Source organism: Symsagittifera roscoffensis, chromosome 3 (genome assembly GCF_963678635.1).
Source record: "Symsagittifera roscoffensis chromosome 3, txSymRosc1.1, whole genome shotgun sequence".
Classification (NCBI taxonomy): Eukaryota; Metazoa; Xenacoelomorpha; order Acoela; family Convolutidae; genus Symsagittifera; species Symsagittifera roscoffensis.
Window position 1 is genome coordinate 29690494 of NC_087064.1, and position 19300 is coordinate 29709793.

A 19300-nucleotide genomic window follows, 5' to 3' on the forward strand; every position below is an offset into this window, starting at 1 on the left:
AAGCTCATGAATACTTCACGATTACTTGAAAAATGCGCAATTCTGATGATTATCAAAAAGAGCCAACAAACAGTTTAAAAAAAGTCCATGAACGTAAGGAAACAGAAAAAAAACTGGCTCGTATTTTTGCAAAACTTAAACTTCGAACTTCAAATAAAAAATAAATGGCCTTGAAGCTCGTTGAATTTTTAGACCTATTAATGGTCGACTTTCTTGAGGAAAGTAACCCAATTTCAGTAAACTGGATCATTAGGTTGTTCGTGACCTTTACACTTTTACCGATCGATAATTGAGTTTGCTTTCTTTTTAACAAACGAAATGAAGTTATTTTATTTGAAAAAAAAAAGAAATCGAAAGACAATTGTGAATCAAAAAATTCACAATTACGTTCACCATTTGAAAAAAATCAGCAAATAGTTTTAAATTTTAGTGAAAATTGCTGAAATCATAAGCAAATTCCACACTATGGCAATTAAATCAACAACTATAAGCAGACCAATCTTTTGACCCATTCATAAGCTCACTAATAGTACACGACTACTTGAAAATTGCGCAATTCTAATGATTATCAAACAGAGCCAACAAACAGTTAAAAAAGTCAATGAACACAAGGAAACAGAAAAAAACTGGCTCGTATTTATGCAAAAACTTAACTTTCGAATTTCAAATAAAAAAAATAAATGACCTAGAAGCTCGTTGATCTTTACGACCAACTAATGGTCGACTTTCTTGAGAAAAGTAACCCAGTTTCTTTAACTTTTAACCTAACTTTCAAACTTCAAATAAAAAACAAATGGCCTCGAAGCTCGTTGAATTTCAAGACCAATTAATGGTCGACTTTGAAAAAAAATAACCCAATTTCGGTAAATTGGATCAATAGGTTGTTCGTGACCTTTACACTTTTACTGATCGATAGTTGAGTTTGCTTTCTTTTTAATAAACAAAAAGAAGTTGATTTATTTACAACTAAAGAAACCAAAAGACAATTGTGTATCAAAAAATACTCAATTACGTCCACCATTTGAAGAAAACAGCAAATAGTTTTAAATTTTAGTGAAAATTGCTTAAATCATAAGCAAAATCCACGCGGTGGCAATTAAATCAACAAATATAAGCAGACTAATCTTTTGACCCACTCATGAGCTCACAAATAGTACACGATAACTTGAAAAATTCGCAATTCTGATGATTATCAAACAGAGCCAACAAACAGTTAAAAAAGTCAATGAACGCAAGGAAACAGAAAAAAACTGGCTCGTATTTATGCAAAACTTAACTTTCGAATTTCAAATTAAAAAAATGACCTAGAAGCTCGTTGATCTTTACGACCAACTAATGGTCGACTTTCTTGAGAAAAGTAACCCAATTTCAGTAAACTGCATCAATAAGTTGCTCGTGACCTTAACACTTTTACTGATCGAAAGCTGAGTTTGCTTCCTTTTTAACAAACGAAACGAAGTTAACTACGACCTAAAAATAATTACGACCTATCTATAAGCACTCACTACGTCTCATGACTTTTAATTACTCAACCATAAGAAATCAATTAAATATTCCAGCTATCTTAAAATTACAATCACTTCCTTCTAATAAATCAGAGATGAGTGAAATTTGTTCAAACAATTGTGGCCAGAAAACCCCAGAATATAGCAGAAACCCTGGACAGGTCCTTCAAACCAAATAAAATGCCAAAATTGTTGACCACAGGTATCACTAGAAAATAACAATTAGAAAAAAAAGAGACGAGATTCATAGATTTTGTATGCCCTTTTGCTCTGCTATTCTATTATTTCAGCCTTGCCTTTACGGAAAATAGGCGAAATAAAACGCATTAAATTTAAAAAGAAGCAATTAAGTATCTAAAGCATCAATCTGGCGAGTTAATTGAAGGTCTATGCTTTTTACAAAGGTGGCGGGACAGAGCTTTCCGGTACAAAATACTTCTGGTTAGATTTCAACATCAACAGAATCGGCTGTTGCTCTCTTAATCTGTACATGTATTCATCAACTTCATCTCCGAAAGGATTCATATACACATTCTTCAGCGGTAGATTTATATGCGTCGTGAACCGTGCGAAAGCATCTGTTCGATTCGCACGCGAAAGATTGACCGCGTCGGCTTTCGTCGTTTCACGTCTCGGTTTCAATTGACTTGTCTTCAACTCGCCTATTCGAGCTAAACTTCGGTCGACCGGAACCTTCGGCAGCACCAGGACTGTCTTCCGATTTGAGGGATCCAGCATTTCTTGTCGATCCTGATTTGTTCTATCAAAGAAATCTTGTAACTCGCATTCGGTGTAGTAATTAATCGCCTCAATTGGCGTTATATGATCCACAATATTCCCTGGAATACGATCAAGAACGGCGACCACGGCTCGAGTTGGTTCGGGTAAATCAGAGCTTGTTAGTTTAACACGTGTCTGGAACTTTTTGCCGGTAGCGCCTGGGAGCAACATGTTTCCACACTTCAACTCGTCAATTACGTACTCAACTTGCTCAGAAAGTTTTCGAATCAGTACGTTTAACCAGTCTTTAGCCTGCTCTAAAACGTTTCGTTTGTACCCCAGATCACCAGTAACGGGTAGGTTCCACGAATCCATGTACTTGTAGAACAACTTCTGAGGGTCCATGACGCCCATTTTTCTCAAGGTGTCAATAGCAAGCTTCTTTGTTACTGCGTCTTTCTCGAGATATATTGTCATCGCCTCGACCACAACTTCGAAATCATATTTCTTCAAGGCAACGAATAGTCGAAGACAAGATTGAAAGAAAAGTCGTCCGTATACAGTCTCGCCTGTCGGTCCGTCCGATTTGTTCAACACAAATAACACCGATTCTATGATTACATCACGCATATCCGTTAGATCCCACTCTTGGTGCAAATCTTTCAGATAATCCACCATCGGCGCTTTGTACTGGATCTCACATGTCTTGATGTATCGCAACATCATTTGGGCAAAAGATCCCGGGTACCATGGCTTCGGGAACGTTCTTTCGTTCAAGTTCGGGAAAAACTTTTCGTACCAATCTTGACCTCTATTTTTGGTTATATAATCTGGCAATGGCGTGGGCGGTTTCTGAACTTCGGGCTCTTTCTCATCGTCAAATGTCAATGAGGTGACTTTCTTTACGGGTGGCGGCGGAAGAGGTTCGGGTGACTTCTGCTCCGGCCTCGAGACAAATTTGCGAACTGGTTTTGATTTTTTTTCAGCGATGAGCTCCTTCTCTTTCGCTTCTTTATTCGCAGCACCTTCCATCTGTTCCCGAACTCTCCTTTCTCTTTCCTCGGCGTCTAGTTCCTCTTGACTCTTTTCCGGTTCCGGTGTAGGCGAAGGGGTTCTCTGAGCCTGCTCCATCTTTTCCATCAAACCCGACTTGGTCGCTGGATCCTTTGCAGCTGGTGGCGTCGGAGGCAAGTCACCCGTATCATCTCCAAGCAAGTCATCTTCGTTGTCATCTTTTACTCTCAGTCGGTTATAGTACTCCATTTCTTCTATTTCCTCGGCTGTGAATTCACGCGGCTTGAACTGATCTTCATGCTCTTTCAAAACGTCTTCTGGGTATAAATTCTTCAGTGCTACTGAATTCGGAAGGTATCCCGATAGACTTACAGGCAGAAGCTCTTTTCCCGGGTGCTTCGACAACGTCGGAAAGAATCCCGAATCTTCCATCAGGGCTTTGCTGGAATACAAAGGTGGCATCGCTCGTGTTTTCTTAGCGATCGAAGTCTCGCCACGATTAAAGCTATCTTCCAATTTGGGTAAATCAACTTTCACGTGTTGGAAAAAAATCGCGAGGTACTTCTTGAAAGCAATCTGATTCACTCTCTCGTTGTAAACTCGTTTTGATTTTTTAAGCATGTCGTACTGTCCGTTTCGCAGCATCTCCAATTCGGCGTCTCGTTTCGCAATTTCGTAGAACTTTGTCTTCTCATTCTCTAACTCCCGGTCAATTTCGAGTTGCTCTTCCGGCGGTAACTTATCTTCGTAGTTTATATAGTTCATTTCTGAACAATGCGCAGCTTTGAGTCGTTTGACATCAACCATGTCTAAAGATTGGAGTCGACTTTCGTCGTAAGGAGTTGGAGTTTCAATTTTCAAATCATCTGCACCAACTGTCAATGCTTTATACAAAAGTGACTTTGTGAAATACCTGGTGTGGTAAATCCTATAGAGATGATCTCCAATTCCGACAACCAAATCGCTAGAATCATTAGCGAACTCGACACTGTATATTGGTGCATTTAGCTTCAGAACACGAATCAAACGACTATGATCGCTCCAAATCCGAATAGTTTCGTCCTCTCCCGCTGTAGCGAAGAGCTTCATCTTTGTACTCGCTGCTACTGAAATGATTTTATCAGTATGGTCATCTGACCTAACATGTTCAAATTTATTTCTTTCCTGAGTCTGAACTGACGATGCGTACATGCCAATCGAGCTATCCTGATAAGCAACTAGCATCTTGTTTTTAAGGCACGTGATATGCGTGGGCGTTCCAGGAAAGAAAAATGGAAACTGGACAACTAGTGGGTCCATTTCAGCGTCTGGAGTAACTTTCCAGATTTTGACAACTTTATCCGTTCCAGCAGTCAGAAGCTGGTCATATTCCGGGTTAGCTACTATACAAGTGATGTTGCTCATTTCATGGGCAGTCACTTCTGAGAGTATTTCTCCACTTTCGTGGTCAATTAGACAAACCTCTCCATCGTCACGACCAACGAAAAGCATTACTGGATTCTCATGTTTATCGGGACCAGCTGCCGAAGTCGCCCGCTCCAATTCTGTAGTTTTAGCTGCCCTTGCCAGACCTTTCCAAACATCATGGCTTGGTAAATTCTTTTCCTCTTTCAGCAACTCCTTTCCTCCGATGTGTTCATAAATGCAAAAACACGATATTTTGTGACCTCTAAACTGTTCTGTGAAGCTCCACCTTTCCACAACTGTGGCAGGGTTCGTTGTCATATTAGCTGAAACAATTTCGTTGCTCTGAAGCAAACAGTACGTGTAATTGAGCCTCGAGATGAAGTACGAGTCTTTGATTCGGTCCTCGTAATTCAGTAGAACTGTACCGAGGACGTTGCCGGTGTTCGGGCAAACAATCCGAACTGATCCATCTTCGCACGAGCAGGTCAGGCGTCGGTAGTCGAAATACTTCGTAGTCTTTGTTATTTTCTTCACCGGTTCGCCAACTGATGTATACAGCGAGTACAAATCTTCCACAGTGTAAAGGAAAACTTCTTTTTCGACTATAGCTGCAATCGTGTTATGTCCCGAATATGACACAAGATTCCAGCCATGTGAATGAACGTCTATAATCGCGGACTCATCTGACGTCTCCAAACTCCAGACTCTGATTGAATTGTCACTTGACGACGAGACGACGAAAGGTCCATTAGGATACACGCTTAAAGCAGTTACCGGGTCATTATGGCCAATGAAGACCATTTTTACACACCAGTTTTCATCCCAGGCTTTAATAGATCCATCAGTTGACCCGGTTAGCAGAAACTTCGCAGGGTTGAAATACAACACACTTGAAATGTTCCGAACATGCAAACTCCTCTTGACCTGTTTCAACTCGAGGTTTCTGGCTTCGAAAACGAAACAATTGTTTTCAGAGATTGCAAACACTTTTTGTTGGTAGCCCGCATTGTGCTCCAGCGCAAGCATGGTTATCTGCGCGTTTTCAATCTCAGACGGACTAGAAATTGCTTCTGGAACTAAGTGAGTGTCTTCGTAATGAAGAGCCCACGCAATTACATTCCCGTATCCTACTGAAAGCAGCATTCTTTTGAATGGGTTGTACCTTATTGTAGAAGTCGGAAACTGCTCGTGATATTTCGACAGCACCTCAAGATTCTTGGAGTACAAAACTAGCGTCGAATTAATATCTTGCTCCTCGTTTTTCATGAGGCCAACATATCGCATTTGGTGATCCATAAAAACAATTTGAGCTAACTCATCGTCCAAAACGTGATCAAACAAGAACTTTCCGTCTGAATTGTAGAAACTGAGGGAATTTGTTTCATCCAGAACTATATATTCTTCCGACGTTTCATTGAAAATCACACTCAAAATCGGGTCTTCTAGAGCAAATGAGTTCCTATACTGCATTCCATGCGAGATGATCTTCTTCTTCGTCTTTTCTTTTTTCTCTCTGGCCGATTCTCTGGGTGCGCGGTAAGCGAGAACTTCATCTTGCTCTTCCTGGTCGCCTTCTGTGATACAATCTTTTATGTGGTGCCAAGCCGCTTTCGCCTTTTTCTGTCTCCCATCTTTATTCCGGGCGCTGAAATCGCTCTTCGCAGCGTCCGCAGACGGGGCCATAATAAAACAATTTTTTAATTATTTACATAAATTTGACAAGAAAGTAACGTGTGGCAAAAAAGTATATCAAACTTAGATTTATTTGCGTTTTAATGGCACGAAAAAAGGCACGTTCGTAAATTGTTATCAAAATGGCCACTGCGCATTATATTTTAATCAGGTGGCTTAACTGTGCGTACTTTCAACAAATGTGATTTTAATGCAGCATCTTCACTGCAGGTGGTTTTTTTCAATCAGAAAAGAGCACACAATACAAGCGTACTTTCTGCTCAAAAGCAGATTAATGACACCAGGAGCAAAACAAAAGCAATCGAATCAACACTAGGGATCGAAGCTGTTCGATTTTCTGTTCATTGATTTATGACAAAACTGCTCTACAAACGACACAAAATTAGACAATTTAAACAAGGTAGTGTTTCAAAACTCGAATTTGTTTGGCTGTGATTTTTTCAATTAAAATTTCGGAAGAATTCCGTTCTTCTAGAGATGTTTCATTTGAATAGAATGGTAGACTTTTAGTGGACCAACAGGTCCCGTTGTCTATCCGTTCCTGCTTTAAATGTGGCAAATTTAATTATGCTGATATATTGTTTATAAAAGGAAAAAAATATTCTTTCTTTCTTTCTTTCTATCTTTTTTTTCATGCAAAATCCGGATCCAAAAGAACGTAGGACTAGCATTCCGCAAAGACGTCGAAAAGAATCGAAGGAGCTACCATTTTAAGGCCCTTTCAGCATTGTCAGCAGTGAAAACTTCAAGATTTTATCTATCTAATAAATGGAATTAAAACTAGACTAGCATTTAACGCACCTCCGGTGCTTCGAAATTTTTAAACAGCTGGTGAAAAACCGCATTTATTGGAAACAAAATCTGCAAACTTTTAGTGTACTCCTCTGACTTCACCCAATTACAGGGTTGGTAATTTCAAACTTTTTTATTTTTTAATTCCCATGTCGCATGTGGCAAGCAGTCGCATGTGGCAAGATTTGTAACTCCTGAGAGTGCCCTGAAAGCACTGAACTACAAAGTTAGGAATTTCAAATTATGAAAAAAAATACTTAAATTTTCTGAAATTTTTCAAAGATAAATCACAAAAAACGTCACATCTCGAAAACTAGAAGGATTTGAACAGTCATATTTGGAGGCAAGATTTGCAACACCTTAGAGTACCCTAACAGCACCCATTCACAGGGTTGGGAATTTCAAACTTTGAAAAAAAAAATAATCTCGAAAACTACAAAGAATTGAGCAGTCATATTGGGAGGCGAGATTCGGAATCCTTGAGAGTATTCTGGCAGAACCCAACCACAGGGTTGGGAATTTCAGCTTTTGCGAAAAAAAAACTTATATAACTTTTCTGAATTTTTTTTGAAAAAGTCACAAAAAACGTCATATCTCGAAAACTACAAGGATTTGAACAGTCATATTTGGAGGCAAGATTTGCAACACCTTAGAGTACCCTGACAGCACCCAATTACAGGGTTGGGAATTTCAGCTTTTGCGAAAAAATCAATAATTTTTCTGAAATTTTTTTGAAAAATCACAAAAACGTCATATCTCGAAAACTACAAAGACTTGAGCAGTCATAATTGGAGGCAAGATTCGCAAACCTTAAAATTACTCTGACAGTACCTAACTACAAAGTTGGGAATTTCAAATTTTGAAAAATTAATTTTTGTTTTCTAAAAAATTTTTGGAAAAATCACACAAAGTCATATCTCGAAAACTACACAGAATTGGGCGGTCATATTTAGAGGCAAGATTCGGAATTCTTGAGAGTACTCTGGCAGAAACCAAATACAGGGTTGGGAAGTTCAGCTTTTGCGAAAAAAAATTAATATAAGTTTTCTGAATATTTTTGAAAAAATCCCGAAAAACGTCATATCTCGAAAACTACAAGTATTTGAACAGTCACATTTGGAGGCAAGATTTGCAACTCCTTGGAGTACCCTGAAAGCACCTAACTACAGGGTTGGGAAGTTCAGCTTTTGCTAAAAATAATAAATTTAAGTTCCCTGAAAATTTTTGAAAAAATTACAAAAAACGTCGTATCTCAAAAACTACAAGGATTTGAGCAGTCATGATTGGAGGCAAGATTCGCAATCCTTAATAGTACTGACAGTACCCAACTACAGCGCTGTGAACTTCAAGTTTTTAAAATCATTTCGTAATATAAGTTTTCTGAAAATTTCCGAAAAAATCACTAAAATAGTCTTATCTCATTAACTAAAAAAAAATGGCCATTCAAAATTGGAGGCAAATTCGCAACCCCTGGTGATTCCGGACAGCACGCAAGTATTGGGCTGCTTATTCTAAACTCGGTGAAATAACCACTAAAATCAAACTAAAAAATCGAAAAAATTTTTTTAACCATTGCAATATACGATATAGCTTAAACATGCAAAAATAATACGTTGAAAAAGCTTAAACATGGCGAGATAGTGAAGCCCGCATTTAAATATATTACTAGACGTCAATCGCACCTCCGGTGCTACAAAACCATTATTCAGAAAACTGACATACCATAATTCTCGAAAAATAGAAGGATTGAGCACTCATACTTGGACGCCAGATTTGCAATCCCTGAATGTACAATGACAGCACCTCACTATAGGGTTGAGAAATTCAAGTTCGGTAAATTTTTTTATATCTTATTTTTTTTGGAAAAAAAAACGAAAAATCATTTAAAAAAATATCTCGAAAACCAAACAAATTTGAGCAGTCATACTTGGACGCTAGATTTGCAGCCTTTGAGGGTACCCTGATAGCACCCCACTATAGGGTTGAGAAGTTCAAGATTGGTTAGTTTTTTTTATATCTTAGTTTTTGGAAAAAAAAAGAAAAATTTTTGAAAAACGCCGTATCTCGAAAACTATACGGATTTGAGCAGTCATACTTGTACAGTCATATATAATAGATAGATGAGACTAATTTCTCGACACTCATTACGAGGCCAAACTGTGCACTGGATTGGCGCACAATTTTGTGTGTATCTTCATGGAGTCCACACACACATCTTTAAACATTTTTCCATAATGTAAGTCAATTCCACTTACTAATTTTCCGTGGATTCCGCGTACAAACACCTGTAACGTTTATGTCGGCACATTTGTTTCATCGCGGGTTCCCCAATAAGCGAATGTAGCTAGTTGTTCTGGATTCCGCAACTGTAAGCGGATTTGAATACTGTGAGGCAACTTTTTTGAGGTTTATTTTAGAATCCGAATCACGACTGAAATGGCTTTAATATGGAATTACATTGAACCAGAATTCCTTCCCAATCCGTGATTTGGTCGAAAAGTTAATTTTTACTGCAATTTAGCATATAAAAAATAGTGCCCAAAAATTAAACCCAGTGCGAAAAAAAACTTGCTCAGACAGAGCGAGCTTCGCACAATGAAATACAATACAAAAAAAAACGTTGATCAATATGGAACTACTACATATTCCAGACATTTTGAAAAGTTAAGACATAAATTACAAGGGAATTTTACATATAATTACACAAACTTGTCCATCTGACAAATCAAGCTAGGCAGAAAATCGAGGTGACTATCTTACAGATCACCACAGCTTAACTGCCGTGAGATTAACTAGCCCTTCGAAATTCTGGCCCTGAGCTTCTGGACCCCAAAAACGTTTTATATTAAGCTTGATTTCAAGAACGTCGAAATGGCTGAGATAAACGCCTGAGGCCGTAGTTCTTCCCCACTTCGTGAGGTGGTCGGAAAAATAAACTTTCCACTAATTAAGCATAGAACAAACGGTGTTCAAATTGTAACCGCTTCGGAAAAATGAAACTTGCTGAGACTACAATATATGAACAAATCTCGCATCAAAAAATTTCATTTGGCATACTGAACCCAGGGAAAACAAATAGTAGAAAATCTGCAATAATGGGGTTCTTTTTAGTCTTTCATACTCTAGTGAAATCATACATAGTTTCAGAAACACACGATTGTCATACAATCTTGAATCAAAATAAATCTGCCCTCGCTGACAGAAAGTTTCGAAATCAGAGCCGCGCTCAAATTAGTTGAGCATACATATAATTAGTTGCCATAGATGAGAGTATGAAAACAGGAATAATTTATGGGAGCATATGAATATATAAGTTCGCAACAAACTATTAAAACAAGAACCGCAATGAAGTGACTGTTTGCTGCAGTAAAATCACAAAAGCACAAAACTAATGCATTACTCGATTCATTCGCGTATGCAATTTGCAAGCTCAAGATTAAAGATAAACCTAAATTTTTTCTTTTTTTTTCTAAACCTTCTGTACTTTCCCGCTACTGTGGTTTAAGTTGTACACAATCTACAAATAATGTGACGTTATTTTCATCATAACGAGTAGCGACTCTGACAGAAACACTTCATATAGCTTTTTGTCAATATCAGTTCAACTCAGACCACGGAGCTGTTATTTATTGTCCCCAGCCTCGACTAATCGGTCTTTGAATTGGTTACTTTTTAGATAGAGGCGGCTGAAAACAGATAAATGCCCCTTGAATTGATCAAAACAAGGAAGGATTTTCAAAGATCTATATCAATTGAACTCTGCCGCCCAATGTGAAGCTTAAAAAATTAAAACATTCACCTGGACATAATCGTTAACCTTAAAAAACATCTAGAAAATAAATCATATCACTTGAGTATAAAGAGAAAATCCAGTTACATGTCAAGAAGCTGTTTTCAGTTTTTTTGAATTATTGTGCAAGTGGCTGGCTGGCTCAATGTTAATGAGCTTGTCAGTTAGAGTCAAGGTCAATTTCAGTCCCCATACTGACGCAATTCCCTTCCATGGCTGTAACTTTTTGCTGTAAATTGGTCTGAAATGTAGAACTATTCAGACAGTTTTTCCCCGACGCAGAAGAAGCGTTTCTTAGCTTCTTATTGTAGTTGATGGCCTAAGATATGATACGTCAGTTGACCGACCCTACATGGCTTTTTCTTTTGAAACCTGGATTTCTTCCGACAAGAAGAAAACCTAAATCCTTCCGACATTATTTGAGTTAATAAAATTGTCTGATAATTATTTCATTGCGCGGTCAGAAAAAAAAGAAAGTATCCGGTAGATAAACAAGCAGCCCATAGCTACTGAAAACATTTTCTGTTTCCGAACTCAAAGCGACTTCTAGAACTCTCAAAGCGACTTCTAGAATAAATATTTCTATTTATGTTTTAATTTCTTATTTTTATTTCTAAATTTTAAGCATTTGCTTATTTTGCATAATCAAACTCAGCAAACAATTTTCCATCTCTTATTACTCCGATGAACAGACAAACAAATCACTTATATGAATCTGCCTAGACTTGAACCAACATAATTAAAAATCTGGACAGTCGGAAAAGTGTCAACGAACTCAAGGAAACGACAAAAAAATATTGATTATTTTTTGAACATTATTCAAGTTTCAAATTCTGCTCCAGCAACACATCACGTTGAAGCTCGACAAATTTTAATAATCTTTTATCATTGAAAACTTTTTCAAAACCGTAACCCAATTAAAGAAAATTGAGTCAATAGAAACTGTGACTTAATTTTTTCATCCCGCTGAGAAACCTAAAAATTATTTCTACTTTCAAAACTAAGGCGTCATTCACGTTTTTTCACTTCCGCTTTCTAAATTGGAGAGCACAGTTTTCGTTCTTTTAGGAAATGAATATAAAATGAACAAAAAAAAACAATGTCAAACCGCAAGGATCAAAACTAAGCTTGATCAAATTTGCACACCTGATTTTCGCACACGCAAATCGGAATTTCTCACCGCTGTAGAAAAAACATTGCAAGCTAGCAGACAGAAAGAAAAGGAGAGCCACTAAGTCCACAAAAATTTTAAAAAAATCGAAAAAAAAACAACTAAAAAATATCGAGAGATAACTGAGCGGACTCAAACATGGATTAAGTCCAGTAAAAACTCTTTCAAATTTTTAGCGAAGAAAGATTTTAAGTATTTTTTGCAATCCGGGAAGAGCATGAAAACTATTCTGCCCTTTAAACCACCCAAAATTGGGCCACTGAGCCGATGAAAAAATGCCGAAATCATTCGGGTTGAAGAAAGTTTTTCAACGAAAAAAGAAATCATACACAGAAAAATACACAAGTCATGGCTAGTAAAACACATGGTTCAATCAAAGCACTACAGGCGACTGCAATAATAGTTGCGTACAACGAAATTACAATTAGACGTGGAAACTAAGCTGACAAAACCAAACCAGACAAATCATAGGCCGACATTTTTTTTTGAAACGAGTTTTTCGATTGAATAAAAAACAGGTCCTGGTCAGATTCAAAACCGGGACCTTTGCCGTCTCAGACGTATGTAGGCAAGTTTTTAACCCGATAAAACCGATTTGAAAACACTTGCATTCTTTCTGGAAAAGGCAAAGATTCGCACAACCTCGGTAAGTTTCTTCACTGCGTTCATGGGGACTTAAAATGCTGGTTCCTGTAGGAGCTATTATTCACAATAAAATAACTTTGGGCTTTCTTGATAGAACTTTGGCAAAAGTAAAACTGGGTTTTAAAATGAATTCTGACTAGCAGTACTCCAATTCACAAATTAACCAATTCAAAATATTCACAGGCTGCAATCACATATCAATTGAAGTTAAATTATCATCATCAAATTAAAAGTCACTAAAACAAACCTCTCAAACACAATTTTAACGCCGGGTAATAGAAATGTGTTTCTAATAAAATCGCGACAGGATCTCTTGCGCCTCAGCTGAGTAAGGTTGACTCTTCAATCTTATAACGCCTCTGTGGATTTTTTCAGGCCAGTAATGAATTGTTTTCACAGGGTGCGTCTTGAGGTAATCTTCATTTCTAACTGCCCACTCCTTCAGGTCAGCGAAGGTCACCTCTTCTGTTGAAAGTCCTGTTGTACTGTCAGGTCGCGTGACCAGGAAGTCGTATAAAACCAACCCTTCCGCTTTGGAGAAATGGTTCAATATTTCAAGCAAACAATCTTGCAACTTACTTTGAACTATTTGGTTGAAACGTTCCACTGATATTTCCCCTCCAATTCTAGGGTAAGATCCACCTAACAATGTAAGATCTGGCGTTATGCATGGTACTATCAGACTGCGTGGGAGCTTTTCAAATTTGGTCAAATGACCACCGAAAGCGTATTCAAAACCTGAAAAATCTAATATCGTATCGCACTTCATGAAACCCTCGAGCAAATAAGGCGATGTAACAATACAAGAACAAAACGGCGGCAACGGGTTAAAACAAACTACATTATCAATAAGACCAGTTAAGATTACCAACTTTCGCAGGTTAGGCAAACAATTTCGCAGAAAACGCGGAACACGGTGCAAACCATTTTCTGGCTGCATTTTCAAAATCAAGTACTCAAGACGAGGAAAATAAACACTATCAGCATCATATTCATTGACAACAATTGATTTCACCGTCAATGATTTCAAATTCACAAGTTGATGTATGTCTCCAACTGCAAGATCAGATGTGAGCAAAGACATCGATTTCAATTGGACTAAACTATTGAGCATCTTGAGAGCTTTCGGATGTTTTGGAAGAATGTACAGATATTCTAAATTTGCCGCCAAACTGCAGAAGTGCGTGAAAAATCGATCGTCATAATAACCCTCGTGAAAGGAAACGTGAAAACTCTTCGCGTGATACAAAGGCCATTCTCGAACTAGCGAGTAAAATTCGTTCAAATCGTCGGGAATTCTGATCACTTTGTTACCTCCTGCTTTCGCTCCCAGTCTGTGCATATTTCTGCCTTCCGAAACACCATCTTCGGACTGAGATATAACAGATTGTCGGGTATTATCAAAATGACTGTTTCTTCTAGTCCGTGTCTGTAGATTATTAATCCTAAGACGTTCTTTCCTTCTCCGGACAATTTCTGGATCCGGGTTATTAGGGTCAACATCACTCATCTCTTTCATTTCAGTTATTGTCCGGTCACCGTACAAGGATACAGTGACATTTTCGAGATTGCGATGATCCACTAGGCAGGCGTATTTGGAGAAAAAAGTTATTGTGTCTTTCATTTTACCCCGGTATCCAACGTCTACATAAAGGCAATCAAACTTCCAGTTAGTTCTTACTCTTATCATCTTCAAGAATTTTTCGTCCATGCCTGGTGCTGGCACTCTATATTCGTTGTTATTGGGATCCGTTTGGTTATTCCTGAACGGGTAAACGTTGAAAGGCAAAAACAAAATTTGTTGGTTGATTAGGTGATACAGGTTCCTGCATACAGCTCGCAAAGCCAGAATATCCTTCAAATAGTAAACCAAGGGCTCAAAAGGACCTATTTGATTGGTCCGGGGTTTGAACAACCAGTGAATAATGGACTCCCAGGGTATTTGCGACAGACCGGTACTTCTGCAAATCATTCCAGATTTTCCATCCATCGTCAACCACTGAAACTTCAGGGCACTCTATTTTTGGACAAAATACGGCAAGAAACTCAAATCCTTGCCACAAATAGTCCTCTAAAATGAAGAGATATCTCTCAGATATCTCAAAACAATTACAGAAAACAAAATCGCAATTGAGACGCAAGTCATAAGCCGGTTGCTGTTCAAGGAGTGTGGCAATATTTCCGACCACAATCATTTTTCTTTTTTAAGTTGTGTCCTTTCCATTGTGCGTGTTTGTGATGAGCAGCCAATTTAAAATCATACTCATGATAACAACAGAAAAAAATTCTTTTTTAAAAATTCGTTTCGCTTTTTCTGAGTGGTCTGAGAAGAGATCTGAACGAAAAACTCGAACTTATTCAAACTTTTTTTTTGCAAATTTTTTGAATTTTTGATTCCTAAAAATAGCGCTAAAACTCCAAAAACTAATTTTAGTCAAATTAAACCGAGTTTTCACGGCTTAAATTAAGCATAAACATCGAAACGGGTGAGTGATGTACCATATTAAAGCCCTTCAATCTTGATTCGAACGATTCAATCTTGATTCGTACGATTCAATCTTGATTCGAAAATTTTTGATTTTCACTCTAAATTAGAACTGATTTATGATTATTTAGACTAAAACCGAGCTTATATAGTCTAAATTTAATCTCATTCATGCGTGGTACCTGATTTTGCTTGGAAAACAACGAAAAAAAAAACAAACACTAGAATATAAAGTTCCTCCACATTTTCAATGGTCGGAACAAAAACCATACTGCGGCTAATGAGCTGGGCAAAAACAAACCCGGCTTCATTTTGAATAACCTATTTTTCTGGAAAAACACATCGGTGTACACTTGAGAGCTGAAAACCAAATTAAACAATTTTTACTGGCTATAAAATCAATAAAAAGGAAAAGAAAAAACTTGAAACCATAACAACGATGAACACGTTCTTTCCAAACTTTTTCTGGTTACGACACCAATGCTGAAGAAGACTTCACCGAATGCTACATAGTGCTCAAATCATAGCTCAAATTATCGGGACAAAACAAACAAAACTGCTTAGTTTGACAGCTTTTTTTAAACTGAGTTGACAAAAGACAAAATGACGAGGAAAAAGGTTGCTCATAAATTTACCAAAACTAATATGGTGCAATATATTTATTCAGAGGCGAGCGGAACTTTGCATCACTTACAGTACAAGGCAAGCGTAGCACTTCAATAAAACAGGCAAAAACAACTATGTCGACCAAAAATAGTTTAAAAAATAAAAAATCTTTTGGAACAAAAATCCAATTTCCGAAAAAAACAGTCGATTAACACAACTACCAGCATTACCAGCAAACAACTACCAGCATTACAACTACAAAACTACCAGCAAATTTTTACCAAGCGGCCACTAAGCCGACAATACGTAGGTATACGCTTATTGAGCCGATATTTAAAATTGCCATAAAAATTGTCATCATACAAAATTTTAAGCTTCCAAACACGTCACCCAAGTAGGTTTCATCGCTTTTAAGCTTATCAAGGAAAAAGGTGTTCGCGCTTAAATTAATCTTAAATTAATGACGCCATTATAGCGCGAAAGTGAAAAAGCTAAAATTAGATTTTCTTAGACAAAAGGCCTTGAAAACTACTGGTTTGTCCGATTAAGGTCAGTTTGCCATCAAAAATGTTTATAGATTTTTGAGATTGTTGGAAACCGTATTGCTAAAAATGTTAACCGAAAAATGTTTAACCCATTGTTTCAGATATTACTTATTCTTTAAATTATCTGTTAAATTGCCGATAAATTACAGATATTGAAGCAGGTTTTTGTAGGTCTTACAGGATACGAGAGTGCGGCACATTTTGGTCCGCCGACCCGGACAGTATTCTGGACGATATTCCGGACGATATTGCCAACGAGTCCAAAGGAAAACAGAGGAGTTTGATTTCAACTCATCATTTCAACCTTTGATTTCAACTTATCATCGGATATTCATATCAAGCTGCACCTTTTTTTAGCCAGCAGTAATCAAATTTCAAAGCAGAGCGATCGATCTCATCCATTTTTTGTGGACATCCATATTGTGGACATCCATTGGAGTGTGGATTGTGGACATCCATTTTTTGTGGACAACCATATTGGAGTGTAGATTGTGGACATCCATTGGAGTGTGGATTGTGGACATCCATTTTTTGTGAACATCCATATTGTGGACATCCATTTGGAGTGTGGATTGTGGACATCCATTGGAGTTTGGATTGTCGACATCCATTTTTTGTGGACATCCATATTGGAGTGTGGATTGTGGAAACCCATTTTTTCTCGACACCCGAAATTTTCTGTGGATTTTGGAATCTACCGGTGAACGCCTCTACAAAACTTGTAAGACTAAAAAACCAAAATTTTATCCATTTGTGCTAACTTGCTGATTTGATGCTTTAAATTCTGATACGAGGTTTTTTGATGGCAAAATTGTAGCCCCCAATTTTTCTCGATACCAAAACTTGATCAGAAAATTTTCTGTGGGTTTACGAAAAAAACTGGCCTCATAAACTTTAATTACGTTATACTAACACCGTGTTTGTAAACTCAACACCGTATCGAAAATAAAAGGCCAACAATTTTAAAAAAAAATTGAAAATTTTTGATTTTTTTCCAAAAACTTTAAAGTTTCGCGCAAATTATTCAGCAAAGCGCCTAGTTTCATTATAATTTAATTAACACGACCGAGTCGAGTTTTTTGCCCAAATTTCGGACTTTTTAGAAAAAAAACTCAAAATTTTGCAAACGCATCAGGTTATTGTGGGAACTTGAACCGTTGGTTGAAACGTGGAAACAAATTTTCGAAAAAAAAATCGGAAAAAAAATTTGGAAAATTTTCGGAAAAAAATCCGAAATTTTCGAAAAAATTTCTGAAAAAACGCCGTGTTTATTCTTGCAACGTGGTGCAGCTAACTAAACTAGTTCAATTGGATAAAAGTAGCCGTAGTCGAGACCCGTAGCGTATTATCAAGCAAATCGTCTTACCTTTTGCTACAACCTTGTTAGCTCAGGGTGTTGCAGGAGGTCAGGTCGCGGTTTGCTTGGTTCCCTTCCTCTAAAGTTGATTTAATTCACTAAATGTTCATACTAGCTGCTAGCTCGCTGCACCAAGCTTTGAAAATACTTTCCGCCGCTTCGCAAAAGCGTGTAACTCAATCGTGCTTAGCCATTCCCGGGTTAAGTTTCAACCATAACGCCGTAAACGTCCGTAAAACTTGTCAGTATCAACTTGATCACTATCTCTTAAACCGAACCGACATTGTTATTTGGCACGACGCCGTTAATAACTCTATTAGTCGACACCATAGTAATAACTTTAACGCACTAACTCCTAAACAGCTTAAGAAGATTCTTTTAAACTATAAACGTAATATTTATGCAATCGTTTACTGTAAAAGTGTAGGCACGGAAGATATATAGTAAGTTGAAAGAGTCAGGTATATTAGTTATTAAAATAGTAACAGACCTGATATCTAGAAGGAAGCAGAACCTCACTGAGTTAGGGCAAAAATACTTAGAACTACACCAGGATCCCTCTCTAGAACTGAAAACATTTACAATCCTTAGGCGTTATAGCAAGAATTTGAAGTATATTATTTCAAAGAAAAACACTTCTTAGCCAGGAAAACGCAAGCGGCAAGCTAATCGAAACAGAAGAAATGCTGAGCAGCAACTAGGAGTTAAATAAAGTGCTTCTCTAATGTGTGATATTGTTTAATGAGTCATAATATAATTTATTAATACTAAAGTTAAGGTCTTAAATTAATTATTCCCTTTTTTCTCTCAAACTGAGCAGTTGAGCGGCTGAGTAGAAGTGAACAAGTTTACAAGTAATCAAAATGACAGAACAAATTGAGTTAAAATATCGACGATTGATGAATGGTCGGACATCACTAGAAAATGAGCTTTCCGTAGTTCACAGTCGCATAACTGAGAGTTTAGAGGGACCAATTCGGAAAACAAAAATAAACGCCTTAATTAAATCTTGCAAGAGTATTCTCGAAAAAGCAATAGCTAAAAATGATGAACTTGTGATATTAGCTAATAAAACCGATAAACGTAGCAAATTATTAACGGAGTTGGCTGCATGGTGGGATAGGATAGTTAAAGTTAACGATGAAGTAACTGGTAAGGCTCGCGCTCATATGGAATCTAATCAAGTTTCAGAGGTCTGCGTCAGTGAAACTAGTCGATCAAAATTTTCATCAAAATCGGCAAAATCCGGGTCGAGTAAGCAAAGCTCAATGACACCATTGACCCCCAGTGAGCGCCGCAAAGAACTGCTCCTAGCGAAGATGAAGCGAGAAGAGTTGGAAAAACAACATGAAGCAACCTTAAGACTGAAACAACAGGAAGCCATCATCGAAGAGCAACAGCATCTGATTGAGATGGAACGAAAACAACAAGAAATTAAATTTGAAAATGACCGTAAAGAGCAAGAATATCGTTTACGAATCGAAAAAAGTCGGCTTGAAATGGAACGATTAAGCGAAGAAAATCGTATTAAAGTAGCTGAAGCAAAAAAGGTTGAAACTGAATACCTCAAG

General features: G+C 37.5%; 1 protein-coding gene across 1 annotated transcript; it reads right to left on the reverse strand.

Annotated features, from left to right (window-relative positions):
- Positions 1-1819: 1819 nt before the first annotated feature.
- Positions 1820-6521, reverse strand: LOC134841457 (WD repeat-containing protein 97-like). Its single transcript, XM_063857464.1, has one exon. It carries the CDS (start codon positions 6327-6329, stop codon positions 1902-1904), a length of 4428 nt encoding a protein of 1475 aa, XP_063713534.1. The 5' UTR covers positions 6330-6521; the 3' UTR covers positions 1820-1901.
- Between the last annotated feature and the right edge of the window lie 12779 nt (positions 6522-19300).